Source organism: Falco rusticolus, chromosome 7 (genome assembly GCF_015220075.1).
Source record: "Falco rusticolus isolate bFalRus1 chromosome 7, bFalRus1.pri, whole genome shotgun sequence".
NCBI classification, from domain to species: Eukaryota; Metazoa; Chordata; class Aves; order Falconiformes; family Falconidae; genus Falco; species Falco rusticolus.
In genome coordinates, this window is record NC_051193.1 from 3,458,251 (window position 1) to 3,479,761 (window position 21,511).

Consider the following 21,511-nt stretch of genomic DNA (forward strand, 5'->3'; position numbering starts at 1 on the left):
CGGCTGACGCGGGCACCGTCCTCCTGACACAGCTTCTGCAAGCGACGAGGGTGTCCAAAGCATTAAAACTTTCCTGGGGTTACGCAGCTGGCTTTTATAACCAGCTTTAAAGCGCCTGCAGCAGGGGGCCGGTGCTCACCCCGCCGCCATTTTGCGGGGAGGGTGAAGCGGAAGCCCCGCCCTCTGCCAGGCAAGCGGAAGCGCTATGCCGTCACTTCCGCCCGCGGCGCGGCCATCCAATGGCGGGGCGGGCTGTGTTTTGGCGCTGAATACGAAGGGGCGCGCGGAGGCGGGCGCGCGGCCCCGCCCCGTCATGGCGGCCGTGCCGCAGAACAACCTGCGGGAGCAGCTGCAGCTCCACTCGGCCCGCGGCTCCTTCGGCAAGCTGCCCCCGCCGCGGGCCCGGCCGGCGTGAGTACGGCGTGCCGCGGGGCCCCAGCGGGCGGGGGTGCGGCCGGGGGCGCGAGCGGGCCGCTAACGAGGGGCTCGTTTCTCTCCTCAGGGGCTTTACCTTCAAGAAAACCTCCCCGGCTGGGGCCCTGCCCGCGGAGCGGGAGCCTCGGGGCCTCGCCGCCGCCTCTGCGTTAAGGGACAAAGATGTCAACACCTCCCTGCCTGCCCTCGCCTCGTCCCTCCCAGCCTCCACCGGCAAGAAAACACAAATCGGGGATTACTTTCCACCAGCAGCCGGCCCCCGTGGACAGAGCCTGCAGCCGGCCTGTGCCAGCCCGGCGCTTGCCAGGCCCCTGCTGGCCAGGCTTCGGGAGGCGTCACAAGTCCTCGCCGGCTCTGGGAAGAGGAGCCTGCCCCAGGGGCTGTGTGGCGTTGCCACCCGGGAGGCTGGACCCGGGCCTGCAGCTGGCCCAGTCATTGCCATCGATGATGAGTGGGATGACATTGACGATTTTGATTTGTCGGGAATGGAAAAGAAGTCTTGCAGACCGCCAGTCCCGTCCCCCAAGGGGCAGCAGGCCTCCTGCAAGCCTTCCCAGAGGTCAAAGCCTTGCCTGGATGAGCCACCTGGCTTTCCCAGGACTGTGGGCGATGTGCCTGGCAGCCATGACGCTCTGGGGTGTGGGGAGACCTCACCAGAGGCTGAACAAGAACCCTTGTCACAGCAATCGGTGATCTGTCTTGAGGATTCAGCTCCCTGCAGCCGTACCAAGGCTGCGAGGGAGGGCCTTTGGGAGAATTTACCTGCTGATGTGATTTTGGATGGTGCCAGGGAAGAGGCTTGCCCAGGTAACTATTTTCAAGTACCAGTGAGCTAGAAGTAAATACGTTCGTGCTTGAATACAGGGGGCTTGATTTTTCAGAAATTAGAGGGAGCTGCATGATGCTCGTATCTGACGAGCAGTCATGGGCGCGTGGATTTTGTTAGGGTAACTGCAGCTTATGAAAGTGCAGGATTGTGACTGGTGGAGGATTGTCTTTGTGGCAGAAGTAGCAGCTGGTTGCATGGTAATATTGGAGTTGCAAGACTTCCAGAAACTAAGAGCAACAATCTATAGGGATGATATAGAAAGAGAAGCACTTCTAAAATTTATATGAAAGAGACGTAAAATCATCTTATGCCTTAGTGTAATAACGAGAAAGAGTAAACAACAAAAGGAGATCTCTTCCCATTTAAAACAAAAAACCAAAACCCCTTGATGACGACCAAAAAGTTCATGACTCTTTGTCAGAGTGCTTCCTTGGCAGCTCAGTGTTCCGTGCAGCTTCTTTATTTTATATGCCTGGCCTCTTACGTTTTGAAACTTTTGATCTTTATTTCTGAAATTAATTTGTTTATGCAACAGAACAATATTGAACGGTGTTCAGTGATGCTGCCGTTACACAAAATGGTGAAAGGATTTGTGAACTGAGTTTTTCTTCATAAGAATATTTTGTTACCTTTTCCCCTCTTTCAGTGAAATGAATTTTAATATGTTAAGATGTTGGCCTTTCTTAGCAAGATTTGTCTTATAAGGCACCATACATGTAAATTTACCTTCTAATTCCAGTATAGGGACTGTGTTAGTTGACGAGTCTACACTCTTTTTAAGTTATTATTTAATATAACAATGGTTTTATAGAAAATCTTTTGTAAGAAGGTATACCTTTTAAGTTTTTCTTTTCTGACAGGAAAGGGTAACTATAGGCAAGCTTTTCCACTTAAAAGAAGGTATGTAAGGGTTTTGCCCATTATTTTTTTTAATGGGGGAGAAAAAGGGAGCAGTAATAATTTTTTTTGGTCCTTTTAAAAGTCAGAAACTATATGAAACAAGTGTTTTGAAATGTGGCTATTATTTTTTTCCTTCTGTTCAGTTGTGGTTTTGTTTATACCAAAATAAGTTTACATTGTAACCCAACAATGTTAATAAACTTTCAGCTGCTAATGATAAAAGTAGTGAGAGCCAGAAGCCAAGCAGTGATGAGAAAAACACCCCCCCTGAACAGGATGAGGCAGACATCCAGCCGTTTTCAGGTACTGAGCTTGAAGAGGATGATTACCTAGATATTGTTCCACCCTCCCCTGAAGAAGAGCTGCCTTCCTTCTCGCCTGCTGTAAAAAGCATTAGGTAAAACAAAGTTTCATTGGTAAAACTGTCTGATTCACTGGTAAAAAAGGCTGATTTTAAAAAGAACCATAAAAGACATGAAAGTAGCGCTTGTTAAAGAGTTGCTAATTGGATTGTGTCTGTCTGTTGTTTGGCAGGTTAGCAGTTGACAGCTGTTTCTTATGTTGTATGACATACTTTTTAATGGCCAATATTTAAGGTGGCTTTTGCTTCAGAAAAAGTGGAGTTATTTTTTCTTTTGTAGGGGAGGGGAAAATAATTTTGAAGCAAGTCTGTAACTGTTGGTGCACAGAATGAGTGACAAACTGCTCAGCTACTTGGATTTTAACTGGATTTTCAGGAATTTATCTTTTGCACACATCTTAAATGCTGTTATTCTAAAAGATAAACTTATTGTGTGGAAACACCTTGATTTACAGACATATATATTTTAATGACTTTTTTTTTTTCTTTTGATGTTAGTAATGTTTTCAAAGAATCTCCCACTGGTGGAAGACCCACAGCTAGCAGCATTGAGTCCAAGTCTGGGGAGGATGCCACAATCCAGCCTGTTGCGGAAAGTACTTCTAGTGTGGAGGATGCAGGTACACAAAACATTTTGCAATTTTACGCCTCGGATTCTGGGGACTGTTTGCAACTAATTGTTTGTGTCCTATGTAGTCTGAGAGCGTTAACAGTGCACAATGGGGACAGGGAAGCAGGGGACTGAGTCTTGGGCAGGATTTTCAGGTGTTGTGTATACACTGTATAGAGTCAGAGGTGTTGTCTGATCCTGATTCCAGGTTTGTCGGTATCAGTCTGGGATACGGCACAGACCTCCTTTTCGGAACTTAAAAGCACAGATTGACCAAATTGTTCCCAAAGTCAGCTATGGCACAAAGACTCGTCACTGTCAACCGGAGCTGTGTCAGTGCTTCCATTTGATTCCCACAGGTGCTGGCTTTGAGAAATACTGAGCTAAAATGTTTCCATGTTCCACTTGCAGCTGGAAAAGTTACCAGGTGTAGGTGTGCCACAGCCTTGTTTTAAGACTGCAGGTTCAGACTTCCCTCTCAAGATATATAAAAATAGCGTATGGTACTGTTCTACAGTGTCATTTAAAATTTTGTGTTTATAAATGCCCAGAGCAGTGTTTTTATTTTTATGTTTTAACAATGCTCTTCTGGAAATCAATTCAGTCAAGCTCCATCCTGTTATACTTTAGTGTATATATAGCAAACTTCTGGTCAACGTGGACCGTTGGCTTGCTGCAAGAGGTGCTCTTCTGACCACCCAAGGGTTAGGCAAGTGTAATGGGCCAGAATTTAGTCTGAGGTATCACACCCCTGGTAGCAGCTGTTGGAGCTACGGTGCAGTTTATTGGCAAAATCCAGATGGTTTGCAGTGGTCCCAAATTTGAAAGGGAAGGTCATGAGCTGACAAATGCTGACTTTCACACATAGGAGGTTTTCTTTGATACTTTCTAGATTAGAATTGCAATGTAATATTTTGATAAAATATGTTTTAGTGTGTTTGGGGAAAGGTACTTTGAGTTAAGCAAAATGCATAGCATTGAATTTTTTGAAATAAGTTTGAAAGAACTGTGATGGGGTTTGGAAGATAAATAGAGATGGACAATTAAAAGGCAAGGGCAAAAATATGTAGACTAGGTGAGTTTGTGCACACAGAGAAGCTTCTTTATGCAAATAGACTTTTAAAAAATAGATTGAAAGTGAATTATTTAGACTGACTTACTGCAATTCACTGTCTTTTGGGAGAGTGATATGATCTTGTTACATATTCTAATAATAATTAGTATTACTGTCTGCTAAAATGACCCTATCTGACAGATAAAGGCTTGCAGTTGGAACAGCAACTCTATGATGTTATGGATGATATCTGTAAGCTGGTTGATGCCATTCCGCTTCATGAGCTGAAGTTTCTGTCATGTGCAAAAGAACTTCTCCAACAGAGAGATCTCAGGTACGCTTTCATAAGCAGTCTTCCACATCTCCACGCTCTGTGCACAGTGGTGCCATGCCTGCAGGTGTCTCCATTGCACTGAAAAGATGATACAGAAGGGTTTTTTTAAAAAAGCTTAAAATTAGGGGGAAAAAATGAAGGGGAAAAAAAATATCCAAAATCGCTGAAAGTGTTAACAATCCAAATGTGCTGCCAGAAGAAAGGATCCAATTCCACATTCAATCTGAGGCACAGGTAGTCCTGTATCTTTTTTTTGGAAGGTGACCAGCACCCGGTGCTTCCCAAGAAGCAGGGTGCTGTGATGTAAACTGCTAGGTGTTTTCTTGATTTCTTGTAAGAGGAGGCATTACTTTAATATTCTGTCTGTGAGATTTGCTATCACTCACCGAAGTGGTTATGACTTCCCCTAATATCCATGTATTTGTCATCTTTCAATCTGATTATTGCTACTGCAGTCTGCTGCTTTCACTTCTGCATAATCTGATGACACAATACGTACACAAAGTATTGAGATTTGGTTTTGTTTTTTACTGGAGTGGGACTAGGTGCTCTTTCCAAATGTTCTCAGTAAAACTAATTTATTTCCTCTTATTACTGTAGTCAGACGTAGTCTTTAGAGATTACATAAAAGCATAATTTGGTTCAAGTGTATTTTTACTTTTGTAACTTCAGATTGGTGCCTCCAAGGATTTATTTTTAATTTTTTATGCTTTACCTTGCCTGGATCAGTTCCTTGCTATTAGGAATTCTTTTATGTTATGTCTGTGGAGAAGATGTAGTAGTTTTGTAATTATTTTGTTCAACAGAGTTCTGGTATTGTTCTCTCTTCCCTAGATTTGTTTGAAATATTTTTCAAATACAATGACAACAGAGTACGATGTAACCACTGTATCTTAATATTTTTAACAGGAGAGAGACAAAACTGTTTACTCTGTGTTGTAGGACTTGATAAATCATTGCTTGTGACTAAATATTTTTGTTCCTTCTTCCTTCTTTTGACATCTCTCTCAGGAGAAAATTGCTAGCTAATTCTGTCACTTCAAACAAAAGTAGCATAAACTACACTTTTCCTAGAAACTGGAAGGCTTGTGTGGAGCGGGGCCCTCTGGCATGTCCTGGTACTGCTCTGTGCTCTACTCCAAACTGGAGCTTCAGTTCTGACAGAAACTCGCCAAAATCCACAAACCTCCCATCTATGCTTTCTGGGACTGTTAATTCAAGCAGTTTTTCTACCAAAAGAAATCAACCCTTGGATACCTCTTGTGCTTCAAAGCAAAGTATTGAGATCACCTGCCCAGAAACTACAGCGTTGTCATCTTCCAAGGTAGATGGCAAAGAGGGAGCTTTCCACGGCCTCCGTTCTGAGGTGTCCTTCAACAGCAGCTGGGGTGAAAAACCAGGGGTGAAAAATAGTGGAAACCATCATCTGCTGGAGAGGGCTTTTACAAGCACAGCTCTGAAAGGTCAGAGCAAAGCTCCTCCTAGCATTCCTGCAGAAGACCCATTAGGTGTAAAGGATACAGACTTTGACCTTGATCACTTTGATATTGATGATTTTGATGAGGACTGGGAGAATTCGGTGAATGTTTCGACACCTGAGACGCCATCTATGCCATTGTATCAGCCTGTCAGGGAAGGGCCACCTGCCAAATCGCTGCTGTCGAAGATCATGTCCAGAGCCAAAGGATCTGCTCTTGGATCAAACCCTGCTGCTCCAAAATCGAGCTTCCTGATGGGAACAAAGAACCGTTCAGGTAAATTATGCTCAGTAGGATTGCTATCTTTCTCTTTTAAAACTTTATTTACTTGTTTTTAAACCTAAGGCCAAGTAACTTGCTGAAGGTTATACCAATTCCTTTTGTTTCTGTGGAAATTTCTTTTGGTTTCTTTTTGCAAAGTCATCTTCTGTTTGGGTTTTTTCCTCCAAGTGATGTCAAACGTCTTGAATATTTATTTGCCATGCAGGTTGCAGTTGGGAAGTTGAAGCTGCTAAAATTGGAAACTAGACTGTTTCTGTGTGTTAATTAAATAATGATTCCACAGTTGTCGATTCAAAGCTGTACAACAGTTTTAGCTGTTTATGCAAAAATAATCAAAACTAGGCAGTTGTTGAAGCAAACCTAACCCCTCTGGGGCGCAGGGGTGGGTCAGTATTATTTGTGGTTACTGTAGGAATGGGTTGTAAAAAGGGGAGGTGAAAATGTTAACCCATTTTATGAGCTTCTGATATGGCTAGCACCTACTGTTGGGTGCCTGCAAACGGACAGCCTATTCATAATGGTTTGTGAGAGACAGAGTTTGTCAGTCTAAGACTTTACACAGTCATGGCTAAGAAGCTTGTTTCGAGAGATTTGCATGTAATCCAAATTCACACCTTAGCTGGTGTTAAATTCTAGATTAATGCAATTTTTTTTAGTAAGTCACGGTTTGAGTTTAAAAGGTTCAATGGGTTGAAGTTGTGGCTAAGCCATCTGTTGCAGTGAAGCAGTTTTATGTGCAAGAGTGGTAGTGTGATGATACTGTAACTTATTGTGTGTACATTTTCTTTGTCTACTAGATCTGCCAGTTAATAACCCTGCACTAGAACGTTTCAGGGGTATGAAATTTTCCCATTCTGAAGATATGATGAATGTATTTCACAAAAAGTTTGGTTTGCACTGTTTTCGGACAAATCAGCTGGAAGCCATCAATGCTGCTCTTCTGGGTGAAGATTGTTTTATCTTAATGCCCACAGGTATGTATCTCCAAAAGTCTCACTGCTGCAGGCTTTTGAGGTCTGGCACACACCTGAGAAATAAAGAGCTGAAGCTACTTTTGCAAGACCTGTGACAAACTTTTCCTTTCGTGCCTCTGTGGAGGTAACAACAAATTGTGCTGCTTGAATTCATGGCTGCAGGTTTTCTGGAATATTGTATACACTGTGGTATGTTGATGAGGTGATTGAATTTCTGCCTTCCGTAATATTTCACATAACTCTTCGTTATCCTACAGCTATCACATTAAATTTTACCAGTGACTGCCTCTATTGTTTATGAAAGTGCTGTAAAATGGGAAGTAAGAAATAGGTTTCCCCTCCTCCGTTCCTTCTCCATGCTGTCTACCTTTCCTCTTGATATCTAACATCTGTTGTGTTCTTTTTAATCCTTACAGGTGGTGGTAAAAGCTTGTGCTACCAGTTGCCAGCGTGTGTCTCAGCTGGTGTCACTATTGTTATCTCTCCACTGAGGTCACTGATAATAGATCAAGTTCAGAAACTGAAGACCTTAGATGTAAGTTCAAACAGCTTTAATTAAGCAAATTAAAAATCTGAAATTTTACAGCAAATCTTATGTCTCTCAAATATAAACTGCAAAAATTGATTAGATGGGAACTGTAAAAGGCACACAAAGTTGTCTAGGAAGAACTGAATGAGATGAACTTGAATATCTTGGCAATCTAGCCGCTGGGGGTATTGAAGCTCATGTGTGTTTGTTACTGGAGCTTGGTTTTCAAGTACAGGCGCCTGATTCTTAGATTCTGAGGGTTGTACTTAAGCACATAAATAGGAGCAGCCTGGCTCTATAGCAGAAATAAGCACTAACAATTCCCGAGTCAGGAGAGTTCTGGAGATGCCGAGCATTTTTAGAAAGTAATACACAGAGAAGAGAAATGCAGGTGCAGAAGATGGATGTTCCTAAGGCTGACCGCTTAAGAACTGCTTTTGCCTCAGCGAGGTGCCTTTTTCATCCTTTGTGTATCATTGAGATTTTAGATCTGTGAAACAAAGGTGGATAGCACGTTTTAAGGCAAAAAATACAGAGGTGTTTTGGAGTGTGAGACTGAAGGGACTATGATGCAGGGGTTTTGGAGCTCAGAAAAAATCCTTCTTTCGTCACTTACAGGTTTTAATTAGTCTGACTTGACAGGGCCCCTGAACGGTTGTCTGCCATATAGTGACTGTTGCACAACACTACACTTTGGGCACACTCTTTGCTCATTACGGTGTCGTGATGTGCCATGGAAGCCAGATAAACTGGCAGTCTGACTCCTGGGGATTTGTAGCTGCAGAAGGTATTTCCTCTGCAGAGCTGCAGCTGCCTCTTGCAAGAGGAAGAGGAGACAACCAGGCAGAGCTGGCTCTGTTGGTGTGACCTATTCTGGCATTGTTTTTGTCCTTAGGATCTAATTCCTTTATTATTATTCAGCATGAATAGTAAGTTACACTTTCAAACTCAATATTAAATTGCTGCTCCAAGTTGTATTCAATTTCTTCTGATGCAACGTTGTTCTGTGTTTGGGGGCACTGTTACTGAGGGTGTTATGTTTTTGTGCTTCTTGGAAACTTTGTTTCTTATCTGAAGATCTCTGTTTTCACAATTCAAAGTCAAACTTAGAGCGTATTGAGCAGTAAACAAACATCACATCTATTTTCTTTACTGGAAAGTGAGTTCAAAGAAAACAGACAAATCCCTTAAGTCAGCTATTGGTCTGCTGGTAGAATTGGGAGCAAAATAATAGAATTTGGCTTATAGTCTTTTAGCTTTACCACTAGAAAAATTCTGTGATGTCTACAGTACAGTGGGGGTACAAATGCTATCTATGATTACACAAAGCAGCACTGAAAATGTGATGTTCGTTGAGGATTTTTTTCTCTGGTTTATAACTAGATGTAGGATTCCTTGCAGGTTCTTCTGTTTTGTGCTTATTAAAACTTTATATTTTTTTAATATAGATTGCTGCGACGTATCTGACTGGTGATAGAACAGATACTGATGCTTCAAAAATATATATGCAGTTATCAAAAAAAGATCCTGTAATAAAGCTTCTTTATGTTACCCCTGAGAAGGTTTGTATTTAATTTGAATTTTAAAATCATGGAGGCAAAAAGAGGAGGATTACTATGAAGTATTAAAGGTGAAACACTGAAACTTAGAGTAGGTTTCTGGGGGAAAAAGAAATTGTTAAACATTTTTTAGATAACTCAGTAAGACTGTACAGATGTATCTAATTTCAGTCATTAATTAAGCAAGAATGAGAACTGAGTAGGTCTATACAGCCTAAATCTTAAAAAAAACCCAACCCATGCCCATCCATTTCCACATATCTTATTACATATTAGTGGCTAATTGCTGTCAAGTAGCTATTAGAATCTAGACTACTATGAATAGGATAATATAGGGAGAAAATATTTAACTGTCAAGGTAATACGTGATTGGCAAAAGATTGCCTTATACTTAATTATATACTGCCTGTTAAAAATTGTTATTCCACAAGAGCTTTGTAAGAGGGGACTGTTCAGTGTGCTGATTACGTTTCTTTCTTCAGCATTGTCTTTTGTGACATGAGTCATTTAAACCTACTCAGATTGTAGGACCTCTAAATAGATGATCGGAGAACCTTGCCACAATCCCACACCATCTGCTTCATTGTCAATTAAAATGAAGCCGATTGCCACCTTCTTTATGCCTTCAAGCTTTACCTGTGCAGTCAAGGTTAACTTTGCATTTTGAACAATTGAGTACAATTGTTTCTGTATTCTTAGTCAGGTAGGGTGACACTTTGCTGTTAGTTTGCTTTCTAATGCTGCTGGTGGATGTGTACCTAGATTTGTGCGAGCAACCGACTGATGTCAGCCCTGGAAAATCTCTACGACAGGAAACTCCTAGCACGTTTTGTCATTGATGAGGCCCACTGTGTCAGCCAGGTAAAAACCTTGATTAGTTTTTCAAAATGGCAAAACACTTAGTTGGAGCATCTGACTCAGTTATACTTAAATTTTGTTTTTTAAACCAGTGGGGTCATGATTTTCGGCAAGACTACAAACGATTGAATATGCTCCGCAAGAAGTTTCACTCTGTTCCTATGATGGCTCTTACTGCCACTGCTAACCCCAGAGTACAGAAGGATATTCAGAATCAGCTTGAGATGCTAAAACCACAAGTGTAAGTTGCTCAGCAGTTTCCTGAAACAATTCGTTTGTGCCATGGAAATAATGAGTGGACAAGTAGTGAAGTAAGAAAAGCATAATAGGTCCATCTGAAATATGTACATAGTTGTGTCTGATTAAATTCCACGCATACATTCTCATTTAATGTGAGTTATATGCAAAATATTGAAGTAAGAGGAAGAAAACCAATTTGCCCAACTCCTTCTTGCATGATTAAGGAAGCTGTTTGATAGAAAATAACATCAGGAAATTTTCTATATCACTGACAGAATGTGAAAGTTGTGTTTTAGGCTGCTTTTCATGAGACTGCTGGAAAACTGCAAAAGCTAGAAGTGTTTTTTTAATTAGCATTGGCAGTAACATAGACGATGAAGTACCACTGGGCCTGCATCGTGTTGTAGTGTGTTCGTTGTACACAATGGAAAAATATTCTGTTTTGTTTAATTTCTTATTTTAGAAACCTATTTTAGTGTAGAAGGAGGGAGGCGACACTAAATTTTGCAAATTTGATCAGTCAAATGTGGATGCTAGTATTCAAAAGGAGAATGAAGGCGAGGCAAATCACTCTGTGCATCTTTGGTTTATGGGCCTTTCTTCCTTCTACATAGTACCACGTAGCTTTGTTTTTTTCACAGCCACAGGAAAAATGCAGATATTTTAGACCCTGAGTATGGGCAATGTAAATCTCCATGGGCATAGTGGAACAATAATTCCTTTGCAGATAACACAGAACAAGTAGCAGTTGAATTTAGGACATTCCAGTCGATACCTAGCTTGTTCAAAGGATTGCTGTGCCCATAGAGCTGACGAGCATCCATGAACCATCTTGTTTCAGGTTTACAATGAGCTTCAACAGGCATAACTTGAAATACGATGTATTGCCCAAGAAGCCAAAGAAGGTGGCAATGGATTGCTTGGAATGGATTAAAAAATATCATCCGTGTGAGTATTGAGCAGCATGGTGTGCTTGCATACCTTTTTATGAACTACTTTCAAGGCAGGAAAAGTTTTTATAATGCTGTAAAACCCCCAAACTTCTGTCTTTCTGGAAGTGACTATTGTACAAGAAAAACAAGTTGGAGGCAAAATTATGTTATTGATAATGGTAATCAGATTTATAGGCATTCTAAAGTTAAGAATTTGAGTTAAGATGGAAAAGTAAATTATGGTAATGCTCTTGAGTAATCTTTCTGGAGGTTGCCAGACCTTTTACCTTAGTGTCTTCAGAGTATAAAGGCCACTTAACATCCATACTGTTTTAATTGTTTTAATTCTGTGGTCTGCTTATCCGTGGTTCCCTTGAAGATGTCTTCAGAGATTCCTATCTTTCTAGGCTCGCTTTTGGAGTCCTGCAGCTCATGTTGCTGGAACTTGGCCACACCAAGCTCCCTTCATAGCTTCCCTCGTGCTGTAACCCCATCTATCATTGACTAAACTGCTCTAGCTCTTGATTTATGTAGTTCTTTATTCACGTATTTTAAATCCTAACATTGGACAGTACTGAGCAGGAAAACTTTTCTTGATACCACCTCACCAAAAAACCAGGAAATAGGGCGAGGAGAAGCTAACAAAACCATCTTGATATTGATAAAATTACTTTTCTTTATTATTAAGTAGTTATTGCATTACACTTACCAACTTCTCCCTATTACAATAAATGTATTTGCTTGACAGGTTTGACTGTTAAGCAAGTGAAAGGAAATAAGGCTGTATTGTAACACAAAACTTTTTTTTTTTTTTATACATTTGCAGATGACTCTGGAATAATTTATTGCCTTTCACGTCATGAATGTGACACAACAGCGGCTGTTCTGCAGAAGGAAGGTCTTGCTGCACTTGCCTATCATGCTGGCCTCACTGACTCCAACAGAGATCTTGTACAGAGGAAGTGGATTAACCAAGAAGGGTGCCAGGTAAAAGCAAAGCAGCTGGAGGTGGGAGGTGGAGGGGAGTGACTGGAAATTAAGAGAACTTTCATCCCTCTTGGCCTAGTAAATGAAAGCAAAGTTGTGTAATGTTATTGCCAAATCGGATGCAGTATTAAATTAACTGATCTGGACAGATCTGCCAAAACACATTCACCATCTCTTGGTCGGGAATTTTACAAATCAAAGACTGCAGCACTGCACCAAGGTATGATACTCCAGTAGGAAGGAACAGAGCTGTGCAAGGCTTCTGGAACAGCTCTAGGCACGCTGCTGAATTGTATATTGAGACTCAGATTTGGAGCTTTCTCTTTGGAATAACTCTCCTGAAAGGAGAGCCATTTTTGCCAGTTTTGTAATCCTGATCGCCTGTCTGTTTTTGGAGCAGAACACTGCATTAATAATTTTCATAACTAAATTGTTATTTCCTTCCTAGGTTATATGTGCAACAATTGCCTTTGGAATGGGAATTGATAAACCTGATGTGCGCTATGTGATCCATGCTTCTCTTCCTAAATCTATAGAAGGTTACTATCAAGAATCTGGCAGAGCTGGACGAGATGGTGAAATGTCTCACTGTGTGCTCTTCTACAGCTACAGTGACGTAACCAGACTTAGAAGGCTAATACTAAGTGAGTTCTCGTATTTGTAACTTAATGGAGGCAATGTTAAAGAAGTCACCTAGTTACTGATCTCCATTTCATTTAGACTGTGCTACTTTCTCATTTAGAAGTGCTGTATATAGTATGGTATCGCAGAGATGGGAGAACTATGCATCTTCACCTGAATGGCTTTCTGTAATGAAAGATTTTTGTCACTTGTGCTTAATTTTAGTGAAAAACATTTTTCTTCATACGTATCCATCTCTTGATTCTTGTAATTCTAGGCTTATTTCCCTTCTCCATTCTTTAAAACTTTAGTGGTAAAATCTGACTCAGGTTAGTTCAACTAATAACCTACTTGTTTTTTTTTTTTTAATTGAAAAAGAACATTGTGTTTTGTCTATCTGATAACATATAAAAATGCAGAGGTGCAATTTAACAAATAAAATGGAATTTATTGCATTTCAGTGGAGAAAGACGGAAACAGTCACACAAGACAGACCCACTTTAACAACCTGTACAGCATGGTTCACTACTGTGAGAACGTAATTGATTGCCGGAGAATTCAGCTTTTGGCCTACTTCGGGGAAACTGATTTCAATCCTACCTTCTGTAAGGATCACCCAGAAGTAATTTGCGATAACTGCAGTAGAAAGAAGGTAAAAATCATAGCTCTTATTTACAGTGTTGTTAAAAATGATTTTGTGTTTAGCTGCGTTTAAAAAGTGGTTACATGACATTTGGGAAGGCAAACGGAGAAAATTAATAAGATGTCTTGTATTTTTGTGATGCTAGATGCTTCGAATTACTTCCAGGGTTTAACCTAGAGTAGACTTACACAGAATACCCATGGACATCCATATGATGCTCCTACTTCTGTCAGCGGAGGACTAGTGAGGTGTAGGGCTGTTTCTTAGTGTTAGTTTTCTTGACTACAGTGCTTATAGGAGGCAGGAGCTGATAAAAGGTCCACTGAAATGGCTATGGGGAAATCTCTTCAACTGCCTATTCTGATGTTTTCAAGGCAGCTTCGTGCTGCCAGAGTAGCACAAGTGCCACATTAGGAGTGCATGCTGCTTGAGGTGGCCCAGAGATTAGGGTTTATGCACGAAGGATTGAAGCAAACTTGTTAGTGGCATGAACAGGAGTAGGAGAGGGGATAGCTGTTGAAGCAGACAGGGGGAGCAGTTACTGAGCTCTCCAAACCACATCCGTTTTATACCTGATAATATTGCTTCTCAGCCCTGTGTTAAGCATTACTTTTCACAGTTGTGATTGTAACAAAATTTGACTAGAATAATGTGTATTCAGTCCAGTCTTCTCATTTTAATGCATACTAGAAGTGTAAGTTGTAGTGCATGGCAGCAGAATAATTGCAGGAATGTTCTCCAAACAATTCACCTTGATTACCAGTATTTACACAGCAATCTTGCTGCTCACTCTATAGAATTAACACAACAGAGATGATCTACAATCAGTCAGTATGTATTATTGCATTTTCCAGGGTATTATCAAGGTAATATCAAATCTGGAATTCCTGTGAGTATATTGTATCACTGTAGGTGTACTAACTAGAAAATCACTATTTCTCTGTTTGGAACAAAATGAATTCATGATTGGAAAAAGCTCAATAATGAAAAACAACGTTGTCAGTAACAACTTGCATTAGGAGAGAACCACATAAAGTTGTTTCCTGATCAAGTCTATTTTAATAGGATTACAAATCAAGAAATGTAACAGATGAAGTGAAGAGCATTATAAGATTTGTACAAGAGCATTGTGGACGAAGGGGACAAATAAATGGAAAGAGAAATACAGGTTCTGGAAGATACACGTTGAATATGATGGTAGACATTTTCTTAGGTAAGTACTGTTCTTCCCGAAACAACATCTAAATAGACTTGGTGCATAAATTCCTGACTAAGTATCAGGAGATCTGTGCAATACCAGCAGTGGTTTAAAAGAAGATAAATTTTGCAGAATTATTCTTCCCAGGAATCTCTTGATGGTAGATGATCCAAAATAAATGAGACTTAAAGCTTTAATCCATTTTATGTTGCTATAGCGATAATATTAGTTTTCTGGTGGTGCTTGGAGTTTCTGGTGCTTAAATGTGTGGGGGTTTTGTATTGGTTTTTTTATGTGCATAGACTATGGAATACTCTGGGGAATCTTCCACAGGTCTCTAAATACATACATGTGTAGGCTTTCTAATCGCAGGCTAATCCTGTGATTTCTGTTGCACAGGTACAGCGAGTGCAAAGATTCAGTCTGGAATATTTGGGAAGGGAGCTGCCTACTCAAGGCATAATGTTGAAAGACTGTTTAGAAAGCTGGTCTTAGACAAGATTCTGGATGAAGAGTTGTACATCACAGCTAATGACCAAGCGGTTGCATATATAGTTCTAGGAGAGAAAGCTCAGGCTGTGCTAAATGGATCGCTACAGGTATGTAACAATTTTTTTTTTTTTTTTCAATTGAACTTACTGGTTTTAAGTGCTACAGTTCTTAAGCAGCATATACCCTAAGATTAAACACAGTTTTCCTACCAGCTGAAGTACAGAAACTAATCTTTAGCAGATGCAGGGAACAGAATCCAACAAGCATGATTTCTAGTCCAGTATTCTAATAACATTGTGAAGCAAAAGGTGAGTTTCAGAGGATTGGAGAGGATTAAAGCCGCCTTTTCTTGCCCCATCAGTCTGATTCCAGCTTGACAAGAAAGGAAAGTTATGACCAACACAAAAAAAAGCAAGCTAAGAAGAAGCAACAGCACTACCTTCTCCTGCATTTTCTGCAGGTTTTTTCCAGTCATTGTTGAGCTCTGATGGAAAATGCACTTCAAGAAGGTCATGGAACCAGTCCCAGAATTGCTTGAGGCAGTGGCTCCTCTGCATTAGTTCTCTGTTTGGAGAAGAGCCCTCAGCGTTAGACCTAGTGACCTCTGTTTAAAGCTAGCTGTGAATTGGGCTCTCAGGATTTTTTCCCTGTGTTGTGTGTATACTCTCCTAGTTCTCTGTAGAAGAAATTTAGGGGCAGTTAAGTAGCCTGGAAAAAAAACAAAACAAACAACCAACAAACCAAAACATTTTAAAAGTGTATACTGGGTAAATAGTGTTTTTTAGTCCATTAAGGAATACTTTCAGTTTCCTCCACTGTTTTCCTGTGTTATCAATCAGTCTTCTAACAATATCTACGCAAAAACTCCCCTGACAGAAGTTATCGATTGGTTTATTTTAACAGGTGGAGTTTCATGAAACAGAAAGTGCCAGTGCCATCAGAAAGCAAAAGGCTTCCATGGCAAAAATGTCACAGCGGGAAGAGATGGTTAAAAAGTGCCTTGGGGAACTTACAGACACATGCAAAACGCTTGGGAAAATCTTTGATGTGCATTACTTCAATATTTTCAGTACTTCAACTCTAAAGAAAATAGCGGGTAATGTCAGCTTTTCACTACTTGGAACCACTGTCGGCAGTAGACTGCATGTGCAATTGTAGCCTCTTCTGACAAAAAAATTCTAGAGTTTCTAACATTTAGTGAGAACGGGCTTAAGTGTACGTAACTGTGCGAGTCCCATGGAAGTAGCTGACAGCAGAGATTCCTTGGAGCTGCAGTTCATGCTGTAGCCGTCCTGCTGCGTAAGTACAAGAGCCACCCAAATAACGATACTGCAGAACAAACTTTGAAGCATTGCCAGAAAAAACTTTTGGACTAGTTTTTTGTACTAACAGACTAGAAACAAATATGCTAGAATAAAGGCTTACTTCCTTAAGGACTTAATGCACAGAGTGGCCCTAAAAGGAATTAATTTCCTCGAGAATACTCTACCATGACCTCTGTCTTTCAAGAAAGTTTGTTTGACATGTCTAATTGGTACTTTGTTACATTACAGAAACCTTGTCATCTGATGTGGAAGTTTTACTGCAGATTGATGGTGTCACAGAAGACAAACTGGAAAAATATGGTGCAGAAATAATTAAAGTGATGGATAAGTACTCTGAATGGACCATACCAGGTTTAGTATGCTTTGTACCTGAACATGAACTTTCCTGTTTAGTACCCTTTTCTCCTCTTCTATCAGAAGTTTTGCTCAAAAGTTCCCTTGTTTAAATACAAGTAACTAATTCATACAGTATAATAATTACAAACAGGGAAAAATTGCACACTTTCAGAATACACAGAGGTCTGCTATCTTCTCACTAGTTAAATTCAGCTATCTCTGAAAGACTAAAAAAGGAAAATGAGAACTAAGCAGCAGACTGCTCTGCTCCTGACCATTAGTTATTGGGATTTATGTAATATGTTTAGTTATAATGATAATTCTGACTGTAAAGGTAAAGGTCTTGCTCCTCCTGCATATTTTTACACCTGCGTCTACCATGTATAGGGTAACACTGTAGTCTGGCAGGTAATCAATAACTACTACCTTTTATTTTTCATACTAATTGAGGTCAGCAAGTTCAGGTCTTCACTGACTAGTTCTTGCTCAAATGTGAAGAATTTTCAAATCTAGGTGAAAAATAAAGGCTGTTGGATCAGAATGGTAGTATTTTATAATGCCTTTGCACAACTCTAACCTTATTTAAAAAGTACAGCTCTGTGGAGAATTGAGCCCTGAGACTAGTAAACCTGGTAACTTCACATGAGTGCAGCACATAGCCTATGTTGTGATTAGACTATTTAATACAGCTTGGCTGTTAGATTGGACGTTGGGGCCTGCAGTTTTAAAATTACTCATGTTAAAGTCTAAGGAGGCTGCGCTTTCATACACTGCAATCTGAGTAAATGTATGTCTACAAAGTTGATTTTTAAGTATTTTATTCTACTGCCTGTGCAAAGAATCATGTCCCTCTTGATCATCACTGATTGAGAAGGAGCTCTCAGCTGAGCCTTTATGCATCTCCTGATGCTGTTTTTAAAAACAAGTGCCATATTTGACTCTAGTATTTATGGCATATTCCATAAATCTTTCCAGTTGACATAGGGATGTGTGTAAAGGCAGAAAGCAGAGTGTTACCAAAACAGTTTAGACAAGAAGCTAAGCTAGAGAAAATAGGGCTAGCCAGTAATACTTCTATGTCATGAGATAAACCAAAACTGCTTTCTGTCCTTTACATCAGCCTATGAAACATGTATAGCTGAGTCTGGAGCATCACCAGGATGAAGGCAGTGCAAAGGAGGTTTTGAACTGCAAGGACAGAAGTTTTGATACAATCAGTGTGTGCTGGGTGACTGTTCTGGCTGGCCCAGGCAATATCTTAATTTTGTTAGTTTTAACTCTCTGCCTGTCCACAGAAGATGCTGCCTGCCAAAGTGTGGACACAGCTACAGGAAGTACTGCCACACCTGAAAGCGATGAAGCAGCGGAAGATGCAGTTACAACCTCAAGCTATTTTTGCAATAATGCAAACCAAAGAAGGAAAAGGAAAAGGCAAAGGCCGCCAAACTTCAGAGAATCAAAGAGGAAAAAAACAAGTAATGGTGGTGTCCAGCAGTTTCTTCCCAAAGGGTACGTTGCTTGCAGTCATTTATAACTTTTCTTCGTCCTGAATAGCACGGTGATGACCCCAGGATTGCACTGTTAATCAAGAAAACCAGTAGGATAAATATGGGCTTTTAAAGAATGGCATTAAAATTATCCCATTACCTGGTAACAACAGCTCTGCTTTGGTTTTCTAGTGTTTTTTGTTTAAAAAGCTCCTGGTGAGGAAGGATATTGAACAATTGCCCTTTGTTTCTCACTCTTGATTGCCACAAGCTAAGTAGTGTCACTGAATTTCAGTGTGTTGCCATAGCCATTATTAGTAGGCTGACTGGATTCTGTGCTTGGAAACATAAAGAGGGCTTAAAACTTCGATTTGATGGAATATTTGAACTTCAGTGCCCAGTCCCTCATTAATTCATGTTCTCCCTCTGTATGGTACAAGGCAATGTCTGCATCAAGAGCATACCATTTGGATCCCAGAGTCAGGTTGGTCTTGAGCTTCTAGGGCAGATCCACCACCAAACTGTCACAGGGTGATGAAGAAGCCAGGCTGGGCCTCATCCTATGAGTTGATGACCTTATTTTAGCAGTTCATGTAGTGATTAGTCTGGTAATTCAAGTAGCCAGCAGTTTGTGCTTGAAGGTCCATGCTTCAAAAACATGATGATTAATCAGTCCTGAAAGGGAACCAATGAAAAAGGAGATATGGTTGGAGAAATTCTGCCCTCCCAAAACCCTCTTTAAAAACAGGGCAGGGGTGACTTTAGAAAACTTGAGCAGTAGGTTCTTATTTGGGTTTTATAGTCATGCCTTTTACAGGTTTGCTGTGCTCATAGCTTGCCTTGCACAAAAAGGAATTAAAGTTCCCTCTGCTGTGGTATGGTCAGGGTATCTAATCCCTCAGCCTAGAAATTTTACCTCATTTGGTATATGAGATAAGACACATGAGGTACAAAAGAGCAGTTATGCAGATAACCTACATCTTGCATTTCTGAAATAATTCTTTGCATGGGGTTTTATTCAGTCTGTATGTGTCACAGAAATTATTGCATTATCTATATATTGCAGCTGGGAGTTCAGGCCATTCGGAAGAGTAGCTCTAAATAGTACCGATGTGCTCTCCAAAACATTCTGTGCAATCCCCACCTGAAGAGCCATGCCTAAATTTTAAAGACTGTTAGGTTTTATTGGTATATTAACTACCTAGATTTTATTGCTTTAATATTGCATTCATCATCAACGATAAAATATGGTCTGCCTTATCAAAACACATTGCTTTCTGTCGTCGTCTGTTCTTTCCAAGGTTGTCTCCTTCTTTGCCCTGTTTTTCTTTATTATGGTCTTTGCTTTTTGTAGCAAATAGCTACAAAACTCCCAGCTCCGTAGGTTTTACTCTCACCTTTTTCACCTTCCCATCTACTAAAATACTAGTCGTCAAATGCTGTTGACCCTGAAGTGTCACTTAACGTTGATAGTCTAATTGGATTAATTGGAGTCAGGCTGGTTCAGCATTCTCTGTCCCTGTTTCAGGCTGCTTCTTGCCCTTAGGCAAATACCACACCAACAGTTACACTCGATTTACATTTCAAAGGTGTTTTTGCAGCCATCTGTATTAAAAAAAAATTAAAAATGAAAGCATAGTCTTCTAGAAAAACCTGATGGTGGTGATATATGTACAGCATGGGTGTAGGGAATGTGGCAAGTAAAGCAGGTGTCTGACACATACCTTGTCTCTCAATTTTGCAGTGGTTACAGAAGGACCAGAAAGCCGCCTAGCTCGAAGGCTCCAGCTTCGTCTGGCTACAGTTCGGCATTACCTGGTGTTCGTGCCACGCAAGGAGCTGCTGGAAAGCTGGGGATTATGGCAGCACCAAAACCCAAAACCAGACCATTCCTTCAGCCTTCGTATTCAGTATTCTAACCAAGAAAATGTAAATACTGTATAAAAGCAAGCCCTGAAGATGCAATCATTGTTTATTAAATTTTTGTTTCATTTGCTAAACCTTCCAAGACTTGTATATTTGTCAAGTACGAAACCTCACATTAAATAAATGTTTTTAAACTCCTAAGTTTATTTTACCTTTCTACTACAAACTGACTGGTTCTAGAAACCCTGCTATTTCAGTGAAAATACTCCCTGTAAGCCTGCTTTACAGCTACCTTGGGGACACGCTTGAGACCACAAATCAAAAGCGGTTACTGGAACTGCACATCCTCAAGCTGTGCTTGCCTCTGTTCTTCTCCCTTGCTACTTGCACGAGCACTTGAGAGCTCGAGACCTGAGCTGCTCTTCTGAAAATGCAATCTTGGTATGTTCACCCAAGGTAGAAAATATGATTAAGGTTTATAAGTTTCAAATGTTTTTCTCCAGGTAGCAGGGCTGCCTGGGAGTGCTGTACCCTGCCCCAGGTGTGCTTTTTTTAGTTACTATTATTTTATTATTTTTTTAAAACGGTATCTTCCCCCAGACACAGCGAACAGCATTTGAGTTGCCCTTGGCTTCCACTTGCCTGCCTTGCACGAGGCCGCCCTGGTGCGTTCAGAAGGGCTGGAGGGACACACCTGCTTGTACACGTTCACTGGAACGCAGGGCAGTGCGCGGCTGGGACGAGCCATTTGCTTGCTTGGCTGGAGCAGGGGGGTTCGTCGGTTATTTCTGGGCAACGACTCTGCCAGGGCTGGCCCCTGTGTATTGTATGATCCATCTCACCAGCCTTCTCTGAGTGCAAGGGGCCTCTGGAGACCATCTCGCCCAAGCCCTGCCCCAGCAGGCTCTCCTGGGGCAGGCTGCAGCTGTGCCCAGGTGGGTTTTGGGTGTCTCCAGAGGAGTCTCTACAACCTCTCTGGGCAGCCTGTCCCAGTGCTTGGTCTCCTTCAAGGTGTAGGGAGGTTTTTCCTTGTATTCAGATGGAATCTGTGAGGCAGTTTTTGCCTGCTGCAGGGCCCCACTGAAAAGAGCCTGGCCCCATCCTCTTGACACTCACCCTCACCCACCCGTAAGGTATTTGCAGACATTGCTCAGGCCTCCTCTCCAGGCCCAGCTCTCAGC

At 41.0% G+C, this 21,511-nt stretch overlaps 1 protein-coding gene across 5 annotated transcripts; it reads left to right on the forward strand.

Moving 5' to 3' along the window:
* The first annotated feature begins 11 nt into the window (after positions 1-11).
* BLM (BLM RecQ like helicase) lies at positions 12-20,531 on the forward strand. Of its 5 annotated transcripts, none has more exons than XM_037394549.1 (21): positions 12-411; positions 503-1,242; positions 2,372-2,561; positions 3,024-3,145; positions 4,391-4,523; positions 5,535-6,277; positions 7,081-7,257; positions 7,674-7,792; positions 9,235-9,348; positions 10,108-10,206; positions 10,296-10,444; positions 11,285-11,391; positions 12,202-12,362; positions 12,811-13,006; positions 13,445-13,635; positions 14,692-14,839; positions 15,224-15,423; positions 16,220-16,412; positions 16,870-16,992; positions 18,273-18,486; positions 20,209-20,531. In XM_037394549.1, the coding sequence occupies exons 1-21, from the start codon at positions 206-208 to the stop codon at positions 20,381-20,383; spliced, it is 4,500 nt and encodes a 1,499-aa protein (XP_037250446.1). In that variant the 5' UTR covers positions 12-205; the 3' UTR covers positions 20,384-20,531. The 5 variants fall into 5 exon arrangements, with proteins under 5 accessions (XP_037250446.1, XP_037250447.1, XP_037250448.1 ...); XM_037394550.1 differs by having other exon boundaries at positions 18,276-18,486; XM_037394551.1 differs by lacking the exons at positions 16,220-16,412; positions 20,209-20,531 and having other exon boundaries at positions 18,273-18,384.
* The last annotated feature ends 980 nt before the right edge of the window (positions 20,532-21,511 follow it).

Bases quoted from the DNA above. Each gene is read 5' to 3' on its own strand.
- BLM (XM_037394549.1), top strand. From the start codon at position 206: ATGCCGTCACTTCCGCCCGCGGCGCGGCCATCCAATGGCGGGGCGGGC. The intron at 3,146-4,390 runs GTACACAAAACA...CCTATCTGACAG, and splicing joins TTCTAGTGTGGAGGATGCAG to ATAAAGGCTTGCAGTTGGAA. The intron at 13,007-13,444 runs GTGAGTTCTCGT...ATTGCATTTCAG, and splicing joins ACTTAGAAGGCTAATACTAA to TGGAGAAAGACGGAAACAGT.